The sequence below is a fragment of the Ochotona curzoniae genome, unplaced genomic scaffold (genome assembly GCF_017591425.1).
Source record: "Ochotona curzoniae isolate NIBS_2020 unplaced genomic scaffold, NIBS_Ocur_1.0 scaffold_1037, whole genome shotgun sequence".
NCBI classification, from domain to species: domain Eukaryota; kingdom Metazoa; phylum Chordata; class Mammalia; order Lagomorpha; family Ochotonidae; genus Ochotona; species Ochotona curzoniae.
In genome coordinates, this window is record NW_024467083.1 from 4,095,963 (window position 1) to 4,108,942 (window position 12,980).

Consider the following 12,980-nt stretch of genomic DNA (forward strand, 5'->3'; position numbering starts at 1 on the left):
TATCACTACGTTGTATAAGCTGCCTGGTGTGTGGGTGTGCGTGAGGAGTGGGTTTCCCCTTTCCCAGAAATGACTTTCCACATACCTGGCAAACTTAACATCAAGTGTCAAGTACAAAGCAAGCCACAAAGGGGGAATTCCTGGAGCTGTTTTGGGACGGGGAGTCACATGCTCCTTTGTATTTTAGGAGAAGATTAACTGATGTGTTGCACCCTAAAGTGATATGCCTGCAGGTAGCTGTGAGCCCAAGAGGCAAGACCTTTCCCATTGTGGAAACAGGGGCTCTGGTGGGGAATCCGAGGCTACTTGTCTCAGGGGTAGCAGGACCAGCTGGGGTAAGAATGGAAACTTGTTGATTTTTCCACCCTAGGTCAGAATGGGTCTTGGAAGTTGGTCACAGTCAGGACTACCTGGAGCACCTGTTCAATTACTGATGTCACCTCTACAGTTTTCTGGTTCAATTGGTATAGGCCGGGCCCCAGAACTGGCATTTCTAACCAGCTGCCAGATCAGGCCAAGGCTGTTGTGGTGAGAACATTTTGAGAACTCATGGGGTTCAAGCAAGATAAAGCTAAAGGCCTGAGACCCCCCCACCCAGGGTACAAGAAGGATAATGAGGGCCAAGTCACGGGAAATTGATGAAGTGCTGACAAACATAACCTGTGATCCAGTACCCTAACTAGAAAACCTTCTTTTCCTAACTGCTCTCCTACACGGTGTGACATATCAACTGGTACCTGGAACCATGGTCTAGGGGCTCCATAGGTTTTTCCTAGGAGTTAATCATATTTTACTGGATGGGGCATCATCAGCTCCTTTGCGCTGGCTTCCCATACCCTGAGTGTAGCTTATTTGGTTACACGACTTTTCTCCTAGCTCTCAGAACTGGTGCCTACTGCTCCCCGAACCTCATATCTGTCCATGGAACACAGTCCAATATTCTGAATACTCCTACAGCAAACTCTGTTCTTCTAATGAATTCCAAGAAGGACCTAGCATTCTTTCAAGTTTGTAGAATGCTGCTTCAGAATGCACACCACTGGCCAAGGCTTAGAATATTTATTAAAAGCGATTTCTCATTTTTGTCTCCATGGACTTGACCTTTCTTCTTCATTACATGGCTACCATGAGAGTTCAGTAACAAAATTTGACTTTTTCCACCCAATTTTCATGTAAAATCCCTGTCTATCCCAGTCAAATCAGTGTTTCCATCCAGGCGGCCCACTTGCATTTTTAAAGTATGCTTATTTGTCTCAGACTTGAAAAGTACAGCGTCAGGCATCAGGCATTGGACTCCAGAGCCAGGAAAGTGGGGTTGAGTTGGAAGCTAGAAATGTGGATTTCAGTAAATTGGGGAAACCCTCCACATTGTCCTCTGTCAAATGGCAGAAACAATGTTTCCCTCCTGGTTTGTGGTGGGTTGAATGGGCTGCATGTGAAAGGCCCTTCTAAGGCCTCTACACAGGCACACACTCTGAGGTCCATGTTCACTCTTTCTCAGTCTGCCACACACACTCTACAAACGACACAGAAAGCACAGGAGCCGCAATCAAACAGTCAGCACCCCATTCTTCTCTGTCACACGGACTGGCGAGGTGTTGGCAACTGCTATGGAATTCAACAGCAAGTGTGGGATGTGGAAAACCTGAAAAGTGGTAGTCACACAGTCACCTGACTACAACAAGTTACTTTCTAGGAACTTATGGGGGGTTCCAAAACATGAGAGTAGTATCAAACTTTCATGGGAAATGAGAACTAAAAGACAGGCTTACTGCAGTGTAAGAAATTTTGAAATACATGCACAAATATCTTAATACATACTTGCTAAGAACTTTCTGAAAGACACACACATACACAACTAGAGACAATGACAAAATCTTATTTTTAAGAAATAATATTTCAAAGTTGTGTCCTAATCCCCTGCAAGGCAATCTCTGAATGAGCCCACAAATAAATTTTTCCTTGGGATCTGTGCTGTGGAACAGCCAGTTAGGCTGCTGGCTGAAATTCTGACATTCCATATGGATGACAGTTCAAGTCCTGGCTGTCCTACTACTGATGCAGCTCCCTGCTAATGTGACTGGGAAAGTAGCTGAAGATGGTCCAAGTGCTTGGGCCCTGCTGTCCCCCATTGAATCTAGAAGTCCTAGACTCCCAGTTTTGGCCTAGCCCTGTTCCACCTTTTGTGGCTATCTGGGAAGTAACTGGAGGATGGAAGCTGGCTCTCTCTCTTTTTCTTCCTCCCTTCCTCCTTCCATCACCCTCTCCTTCATTTCCTCTATAACTTTCAAATAAATAACCTTTAAAATAATAAAAATAATAATACTGTCTTCTTGTAACAGGCATTCGCATTAAACATGTAAACAGCTTTCCTTTGCTAAGTAGTCTAAATTTAATTGGCATCACCTACTGTGTATGCAGAATAATGGCTATAAACAAGCCCTTCTGTCCTGTCCTGTATCCCTCCATCACCACTCAGTTGTCACTCCCTTCCCCCAGCCTCCCTTCACTTCACTCCATTTCTGCACATGCACCTCTTCTACATCCTACCCAGCACCTCCCCACCCACCTCTCAATCACGTCACTCCCCTATTCCTATTTGGTCACTCCAGAAGACAAAGAGCAATGTGTTCAGCACCAGCCCCAAAGGATCTTGCAGGTCCACGCCGGCTCCCGTTCCATGCTGAGATTCTAGGGTTCCTTGCCCTAATCATTTGGTCTCAGAGACCAGCAGCAGACTGTCACAGACCAGTCTGTAAAACTTACCTTCTCCCACTTTAATGTAAATGTTTCTTGCTATCTTGAGTTCAGTGAAGGAAGTAACTGCTCCATACTCCTTTTGGGCCCAGCTTAACAGATGTTCATTTCCATGAGGGAAGTTCTTTTCTTCTGTTTCTGCTGTCAAGGAGAAGTTTCCTGATGGAAACTGGACCACAGAGCCCTCAGACACCTAGAGGAAAGAAGATTGCATATTTAACTTGGCGCCTTCACCTGGACTGAGGTGTACTTAGTGAAGGGGCTGCTCCCCCAACAACGGGATGGTCAGTGGACTCTCTGTGCTTTGTGATTCTGGCGCATGGTCCCTTTTCTGCGGCTGTTCCAGACAATAAGGCCAAGTTCACTTCTTCCGGCTAACAGCAAGGCTCTCTATGTGGCTTGTCCCTAGGGCTCTGGCAGGTTTCTGCGATGACAGACTGCGTCACACTCTGTGAGTAGTCATAGGACTCACCTTTGTTGTTTTCCATCTCTCTATAATGAAGGCCAACTTGGCACTCCATTTATGTGACTTTCCCATTGGTGGATTCAACCAACACAGAATGAAAACATGCAGGGAAAAAAAACCCCACATTTTTGTTGAACATATGCAGACTTTTTTCTTATCATTATTCCTTAAACTACTTAGTATAAAAACTAGTTACACAGAATCCATGGTATATATGTAAGTTAAAGATGATTCAAAGTATACAGTAGGATGTGCTCTCATTATATGTGACTGTAATGCTATTTTATATGAAACCTGAATATCCATAGATTGTGATATCCACAGGGATCCTAGAATCAGTGTCCCTTCAGACAAGAAGGATCAAGTGTCACGTGTTACAAGTGAGAAGTGTTAGCGAGTGTCCTCATAGGTTTGTAATGGGCTGCAGGATCAAGGCAATGAACCCCAAAGTCCTGCTCGCAACTGACCATGACTTCAAATCTTTCCCTGGTGGCAATCCCTGTCAACAGAGTTACAACAAGGATACAGTAAGAATCCTTTTGATTTAGGTTCTCCTGAGTAGATAAAAAAGAATGGTCAAAGATTGCTAATCTTCTATAAGCTTCTAGATTTGGATGCAGGAAGATGACTGCATATCACAGTATACAACCATCTATTTTGTAAGATTCCCAAGTTACTAAAGAGAACAGAATCAAGAGGCTTTTGGACAATCTTAATAACAATTTTAGGATGGGTCAAGCAAGCGCCATTTAAAGTACACAGATCACTGTTAGCACAGGCTGTGTGAATATAATTAACATACACACAGGAGGAAAATCATCTTGCTGCTATACAACAATCACATTCAGCTGCTGGTAAAAATGTGCATGTCATCAACTAACATTACAAAACATGGTTGATTTTATCAGTGTCTAGGTGAAACCTCAAGACTGGGCATTGAAGCTCACAAATCTCCAAGTGATACAATCCTAAGTGTCTTCTACATTAAGCTTCACATTAGCAGTCTATTCTGAATGAAAAGCAAGCAATTGCAAAGGGCATTCAGTAATCTGACAAAAAAGCAAGCTAAGAGATTTTGTTAATGGTTTTAACTGCTAATAGCAATGTTTTCGACCTCAACACATATACAAAACTGTATTTGCCCAGCTACTGTGCCGGACAGTGACACGTCAGCGCTAGCAAAGAAGCACTTCACTTAACTGATTCCATGTCTTTCTAATGCTGTGGTTGTCTCTTGTTTGAAGACTAGAATCATCTACAGAATGTGTAAATGTCTTATGCCCAGGCTACCTCCAACCCAACTAGAATCTTTGGGGCAGGCCCTGAGTATCAGAGTTGTTTCATGCTGCCCGGGTGATTGCAGTGTTCAGGCACACGTGAGATCCCTGGCTTGACAGGCACTGCAATACCCCATGGTTGAACAGCACTGATAAGGGAAAGGCCCAGTGTGGGGTACCTCACACCAGTGGCTCTTAATCAGGGGTAATTATGTCCCCAGGAGACATTTTGCAGCAACTGTCTGGAACATTCTGACTGCCAGGAGGGTCATGCTGCTACCATTCACGGAACACAAGCCAAAGAAATGGCTGCACATTTGACAAGGTGTTGGATTGCAGATAACACCTGACGTGTTGTGCCCCCTATGTAAGGAATTCCCCAAAATGTCAACCTTGTAGAGACAGAAATCTTGTTCTACACTTTAGACCAATCAAATGTTGACTGCTGAGTGGGAACCTGCAAACTGACTGTCCTTTCTATGATGGAAATCAGGCTTGCCCATCATTACCTCATAAGATTCAAGCATGATGGCTCAGTGGCTAAAATTCTTGCCTTGAATGTGCCAGGATCCCACATGGGCATTGGTTTGTGTTCTGGCTGCTCGGCTTCCCAACTAACTCCCTGCTTGTGGCCTGGGAAAGCAGGACAGGATGGCTCAGAGCCTTGGGACCCTGCACCCACATGGGAGACCTGGAAGAGTTTCCTGGTTCCTGGCTTCAGATCAGCTCAATTTTAGCTGTTGCAGCCATTTGGGAAGTAAACCAGGGGACGGATGGTCTTTGTCTCTCTCTTTCCTCTGTATAAATCTGCATTTCCAATAAAACTATATACATATTTTTAAAAAAGCATAAGAGGGTCTTTCTGGTTTGCATTGGCTTGGGAGGCCCAGATTAAGTCCTTATTGTGAATAGGAGGCAAACTATTTTCCAACAGGAACTTACTGTTCAATGAACGCCATGATCTGTTATCAAGGATGGGAATAACAGCTTCCCAGTGTCACTCTGACCTGGTTCTGATGTGACCTCCACATCAAAAGCTCCCAAACCCTGTTCCTGCCCCACAACAACCATGTCCTCCCAAGGGTAACTCCTGCGCAGCTCAATTTCTCATCAACGCTGAACCTCAAATAATGCTTATCTGCTTTCCTGGTTTTAGCTCTGTGACAAGTTTCTCGCTGAAAAGCGCTTGTTCAAAAAAGACACTTTGATCAGGCATGTCCCTGGAGGCTGGGAGGGAGGGAACCCCATAAGAGGGGCCAGTGTTGTAACACAGTGGATAAAGCTGCTGTCTGTGGTGTCAGCACCCCATATGAGCACTGTCAGCTTTGAGTCCTGTTTCTGATCCAGCTCCATAATAATGTGCCTGGGAAAGCAGCAGAAGATGGCTCAAGTGTTTGGTGGGCCCTGCCACCCATGGGGGAGACCTGAATGAAGCTCTAGGCTCCTTCCTGGCCCAGTGCTGGGCATTGCAACCTTCAGGGGAGTAAACCAGCACCTGAAAGGGGAAGGTAGGGGCGGTGTCTGTGTGTGTGTTTCCAATTTTCAAAATATATAAAATGAATCTTAAAAATAAAAAATGAAACCCACACACTCCGATAGTCCTGCAGCCTCTCTATCCTATGGCTAACACAGCCAAAAGTGCGGGACAGTGTCTCTGAACACTCTGCCTCTTTGTTCTCCTCTATGATGCAGCTGTGAAGCAGAGCACAGGGTTTTAGGCACCACATGCTAAGAGCTCCTGTCTGCAAGGGGAAAGGTGAGAGATGTAACCCATTGGTGCATGGCAGAGGCAAGGAGGCAGGCAGTGTAAGAGAAGAAATCAGGAGCAACTTGGGAGCATGGCCTGAGGTCATTGGCAGTGAGGCCGTGCTGGAGCTGGAGCATTCGAGAAGGGGCAGCTCCTGCTAGGGCCTGCATGCCCATCACCTCTGCTCCCAGGCGGCAGCAATGAGCACCACACGCTCAGGTTCCAACCCCTCCTCAGGCACATTCCAGCAGGAAGAAAGAGAAGTTGCCAGGGGTGGCGAGGAAATCCCAACTGCAGGTCAGTGGGAATTTCCTGATCAAGCAAGTGGCTGGTTAGTACCCAACTCTGTAGGCTCTGAGACAGAGGCCTTCCCTCTCCTGCTGAGTTTCAGAAGGCCGTGGCCAGGTCTTCGCTGGTTCTCAGACCCAGAAGGCTGGCTATGATGACTTCCACAGGACAGACGAGGAAGCCTTTGAGAGACTGGTAGAATTGGCACTGGGCAAGACCGGGACATGACACCGTTAACCCAGCTGCAACTGGCTTCACTTGACAACCTCCCAGAAAGGAGACCTTACTCACTCCCAAGCCAGAAGATTTCTGTCTGTGTTTCAAACCATAAGATGTGCCTTCTAGGGCTGGCACAGTGACAAAGTAGCCTAAGCTTCCACATGTGGGTGCAAGTTTCACTTCCAGTCCAGCTCCCTACTTACTGCCTGGGAAAGCAGCAGAGGTCGGCTCAAGTGCTTGGGTCCCTGCACCCACATGGGAAACCTGGAGGAGGCTCTTGCTTCCTGGCTTCGGATTAGTTCAGCTTCAGCTGTTGCAACTATCTGAGGAGTGAACCACTGGATGGAAGATCTCTCTTTCTGTCTCTGTCTCTCTTTCTCTCTGTAATTCTACCTTTTAAGTAAGATAAAATGAAATCTTCAACATACAATAATAAAAATATATTTGCTTTCTACCCAGTATGCAAAGAAAATTCTTTCCTTTCATCACCCTTCCATGATGCAACTCCCCACTGATGCAACTTGGGAGGGCTGTGGAAGATGGTCCAAGTGCTTGGACCCCTGCCACCCAAGGAGACCTGGATGGCATTCTTGGCTCCTGCTTTCAGCCTAGACCAGTTTTGGATGATGAGACCATTTGGGGTGTGAACCAGTAGATAGAAAAATCTGTCTTTCAAATAAACAAAATAAATCTTTAAGGGAAAAAATTTGCAGACATAGGATATAATAACAGCAAGACACATAAAAACATGAAATAAAATTCTTTTTCTATGAGAAAGGTTTGTAATTATTATTGTATGGAAACCACATATGCATATAGGGAAAACCCACTTCTTCTCTGTGCTCAAATCCTCTCAATGATTCTCTTCCATACGTAGTGAAAGGGAAGTAGTCTTTTTCTCACACCAACCAATGCTGCAACTCTCAGACTTGAATTAATGCCTATCATTCAATTTAACTTGGACTCAGTCTATCTCTTCTGCCTGTAGGCAGTGTCAGATTTCACAGATGGAGGCTCACTCAGCACCACAACACTGTCCCTACTTAGACACTAGGTGCAGGTGCACGGTGTCACTTCTGACTGTCTACAGTCAAGGGTCCCCAGGACCTGCTTCCTCAGCTTCAGTTGTTGGCTAAAAAGGCTCAAAGCCTCAAGGATATACCCTACTGGCATCTACCTGTGTCTGATAGAGGAGACATCGGAGGAAGAGCCTGGTGGAACAGGTGCATAGAACCAGGCATGAGGCAAAGGACCTGGGGCTTCCACGCAATCTCTAGGTGATGACCCTCCCAGCATTCAGGTTGTGCTCAGCCAGAAGTTTTCCAGGAGGTTTCTTCAGGTGGGCACCATGGATGACACTGGTAGCCTCGGCTGACTGGATCAGCTTCTGCTCCACAGCCTCCCTTCAAGGGTATAGGATGGGTTGAAAGTTTTGGCCCTCAGGGAGATAGCTGGTTTCTCAGCAACAGCCTACCCTAAGCCAGTGCATGAGCCCCAATTCATCTGTGATGTCATTAGCAAAGAAAAACCTATTGATGCTAAACCCACTGATCACAGCAGATGCCAAGGTTTTAGGAGCTGTGTGCCATCCCCTCCTCCTCACCTTTAGGTACTCAAGTCCCTTACATAAAAAGAAGGGAGGGGAGGAGGATAGGGGAGAGCAGGGGAAGAGAAAGCATTCAAGACCAAAGGCTTTCAATTTGGATGAAATGGCAGACACTTCCAAAACTATTTTTTCCATACTCTTCCTCCCCCATGTCCCCACAGGTTCCTGAAACACTACTACCCCCTATCTGGCCCTTATGTCATCACCAAACTGTCCAGAAACCCCTCACCTTGCCCACTTGCCAATTCTGGCCCCTTTCCTTCCTCCTCACACCATCACCTGAGCAGGCCTTCTGAGAAGCAAAGCCAAGGTGATACAGAACAGCATCTCCATGCCTTCCAGCAGGCACAATCTCTCATTCCACACCACTCCCTCTGAGATTCACCTCCTAGAAGCACTCACATTGCAGAACACATCATGGCCACACTGCTAGGTCTTTTCACACCCTGTTCTTCTGCCTGGGCTGCTCAAGACTGCTCATTAGCTTCCATGAATATCACCTCCTCCACGAAGCATCCCGTCATCCTGACCTCAGGCTGCCTTCCTTCCCATTACCCAGCTGCCCCACCTCCTGTGAACTGCCATGGCTAATCAGTGCATCTGCCACCCCACTTGCCAAAGACCAGCACCCTGGAGGCCAAAGAAACACCTCCTTCTTCCTGCAGCCCTAGGCCTGGCACAGTGCTTGCTACAAAGCAGGGATGCAACACCTGCTGCCTGGAGGGAAGCTCAGAGCTGTCCCTTCCAGGAACTCAAGTTCTTCGTTCCCCTTAACCAATCCTCTTGCTACCCTCCCTGTCCAGGAAATGAGCTTTTGGCCAGGATTTAAAGCTTGTGATATGATTTTTCACCTAATAACTCTACCTGAAAACTAATTACTAGGGCACATTTCGTAGTGCCACATCTGTCCCCCTCCTCCCAATCCACTGAAGGTTCCTCCCACTTGCTAATTAGAAGCCAGTCCTGTGACATTCCCTGACGTGACGGACAGCTTCCTGTGGGAATGAACAAAGTACTGAGCACCAGGGAGCCCGGTTCCCAGTGAGGCTCTGGAAAAGGGGCTACACGGAACCCCCTCTGGCCTTGAAACTCCAGGGCAGTGAGCCACCTCCCCCATCCAGCCCCATACCTCTGTTGAAGCACGCCACGCCATTTGTATTTGAGATCTTGGTTCTTCCACCAGATTTTTTTTTAAGACCAGGACATTACTCTATCTGCCAATGGTGGGAGTTTTATTACAACTTAACGGCAACCACAACGAGAGCCAAATTTATTATTTTTTCTGGCTCTGATTCAACAAGCTCGTCCAAAAGTAGATGAAAAAAGTCCGAGAGGCAACCAGTGCTTTGCCTTCACACCTGGGCCAAAGCTGCGACCCCCTCCAGTGTGGAGCAGGTCCATGGAAGCCTCAAGGCTGCTCTCCCAAACCTGGGTGAGGCTACCAGGTCCTTGCTCACAGTCACAGCCTGTTCCACTGGGTCAGCGCTTCACATGGCACAGCAGCTGACTCAGGGTCTGGCAGCTGGATCTCAACCCCTCTCCATGCCTCCCCCAGCTGGTTGGTCTTTGGGGAGCGGGGCTGGGGGAAAGAAGTGGGTGGAGTTTTGCTGTGGGCAAGGCCATGCCACATCAGAGGTCTCTTCCATGTCTTTCTCCACTCTCCCACTTCCTTGACCGCCTCCTCCCCCAAAAAATATTCCTGAGGAACAGTCTGCTACAAGAGATCACAAACTCCTATTAAACCTCATGTCCAGTTACTCCTTACCCCCGCAAGCCTACCCGAATACAGCCTTCTTTAAATGACAGCCTAAATGACAGCCCAAGCACTGAGCCCCTGCCCCAGCAGTCCCAGCTCCCTTGACCTAGCCTCCATCTGATTGCTATAGCACTTGTCACCTTTTAAGATACCCTGCAATATACTTAGCGTGCACCTTGCTCTCCTCCCTACATTAGAAGGCAACCCTCTATATGCATATGTTCACCTGCTTTGTTCATGAGAACACCCCATGCCAAGTACCTACTATAGTGTTTAATACAAAAGACACTCATTAAAATGGCAATTGCTTCATGAATAGAAGGATTCTGGAAATTTGATGATAAATGGCAGTGCCTACCAAAAGTTCCATGTTTAAGGAACTCTGTGGTCATATGCAGGGGTTATGGAGAAACGGGAAGAGTACCACAATCAACCGTCTATGTCAGGGCTTAGGGCTGTTGCTTCCTGCCTGCCAGTTGAATTAACTAATGCAACGGTCATGGGCCACACACCACCTAGGATGCTGCTGTGTCAACTGACCTGTGCTGCAACTACAAAATGTATAGCAGAATTTGAAGAGGTAGTATAAGAAAAAAGTAAACTCTCTCAACATTTTTATTAATTGGTTATATATATATATATGGTATTATTTTAGATATAGTAGGCTAAAATGTCATTAAAATCAATTGCAATCGTTTCTGCTACTTTTTCAAATGTGTTTATGGAAGACTGATTACATGGTTCAGATTACATCTGCATTGCACAGCACTGACCTACAGCCTCCTCCAATAGGACCCTGAGGAAAGAATCTACTCATGAACTGACTATATCCATCCGCCCATCCACCCATCTACCCATCCATCCATGATCCTTCTCTGGTCTCAGCACACAAATCAATGTCAGTTAGACGTTTCAAGTCCAGGGCTCCCCAAAATGTGACCCTCAGCCCACTGACCCACACATAGAACACTGAAGCTCCTGAGAATGTAGATTCTAGGGTGGTGGGATGGATACATAGGGTCTAGGAAGCCACAGCACAATCTGACTGCCACTGAGGCAGAACCTCAATGCACACTTGAGAAACACTGCTCTAGCTGCAGGAATGAGCATGTCGTTAGCGCCACAGAATCTGTAGAAATCCTGAAAGAGACTGCTTGGAAAAACACCAAGAATCTCCTCCCCTGCTCAGGTGAAGGCAAGAGAGCGAGCCAAAAGCCTGTGTCTGGATGTAGTTCTCTTCTTGTACACTGGAAAATAAAGAACTTGGGCCTTGTGGAATAGGCGAAATCCTAGCTCCCCAATCCAAAAAAAAAAAAATCTGCTGAGACCTCAGAAGCAAATCTGTTCCAGGAATCACACACACTCGCACACACATGCACACACACCCCCCTCAGTGGAAGCCCGAGTTATCAGCTGGAGGAGTGCCTGTTATTCAGGTTGCAGACCTTTGGGGACACCCTAATACACCCAGCTTCACACATTTCCCTGACTTTGGCCCTGAGGGAAGTTCAAGTTTTGCACAATGAGGATCAGCCCCTCTCCTTCTTCTGTCCTGTCCCACTTCCACCTTTCATGATTCCCCTTTCCTTTTGCTAACTCCTGCTCTTGGAAAAATCTAGCAAAACAAGGCCAACAAATAAAACAAAACAAAACAAACAAAATGTATAGCGATGCTTCAGAAACACCTGCTAGAACTGGCCAGTTTGATTCGGGGTCTGGGGGACAGGGACAAAAGCCACACAGCACAGGAGGACACGCACTTCTCTAGAATGCAGGCGTATCCTGTATTGCCTCACTGGCCCTGGAGCTCCTAACAGCTCCCACACGCAGCATAGAGGAGTTTATGCTTTGATATGTTTTGTGCACACAGAATCCAGCAAAACCAAACTGACTGAAGCAGTACTGAAATATTTACCTCCCAAATGAGGATTGAACCCTGCATTCTGAAAGAGGGAAATAGCACGTTCTCCTTACTCAATTCCTGCGAGGACTGTACTTGCCTATTTCCTCCAGAGTCACGTGGTATGAAACAGGATCTGAAACATGTTTTCTATTAACATACATCATGACTCAATGTTGTCTTTTAGAAAAGTTAAAAAAAAAAAAAGAAATAATAACTTCCATGCCCAGGAACCCACATTCATAATTTGTAAAACTACATATTCATGAGGCATATGATTATGCGCTCTGCCACTCATGCGCTGAAGAAACACAAATCTACACAACCATTTTTAAATTTGGAGAGGTTATTTTTACTCAGTACTCAAAACCAGAGGGTTTTCTTCCAATGAAATGACTTAAAGTATGTTTGACCCTTGATTTTTCTCCATTCTGAAGGATTCCCCCCCACCCCTCAAAATGAGGAATTAGAGGACTGAAACTGCCCTGTGTGCTTACTGCCTTACATGCTTGCACACGTCCAGGCAGAAATCTCAGAGAAGCTGCCCTCCACTTACAAACATGTACCAACTTGAGCAGGGGCCAGTCTAAAAGCCACGCTCTGATCTCCCATGGAAATCCTGCAAGTGCAACAGCGTCTGCCGGCCCATGGCCACACAAAGAACAGGTGACTCCACTCCAACTGGGAAACAAACTTACCACAGCTTACCAAACAAATGAAACACTGCCTGCTTCCGAAAACAGTTTGCCAAAACTAAGCCTTGGGCCACACAGAGACCCTCCCAGCCCTAAGACACTGATTTCTCCAGACTCCTAAACTTCACCTCCTTCATTGTTCAGTGGGGAGCCTGGTGTTAAGAAGAGCCTGCACTGAAATTCAGAGAACATATGCCAGCTAAAGGGTGTTGCTCAGGAAAAACTGAGAACACTGGAGTCGCCATTAGGCCTGCTCCATTCCTTTGTCT

The 12,980-nt window shown here is 46.5% G+C and overlaps 1 protein-coding gene across 1 annotated transcript in view; it reads right to left on the reverse strand.

Annotated features, from left to right (window-relative positions):
• TGFBR3 (transforming growth factor beta receptor 3) overlaps window positions 1-12,980 on the reverse strand; it is a 199,871-nt gene that overhangs the window by 41,266 nt on the left and 145,625 nt on the right. The window contains exon 5 of the mRNA XM_040998995.1: window positions 2,767-2,950. Within this exon, the coding sequence (XP_040854929.1) occupies window positions 2,767-2,950 (184 nt within the window). The remainder of the gene's footprint in view (window positions 1-2,766; window positions 2,951-12,980) is intronic.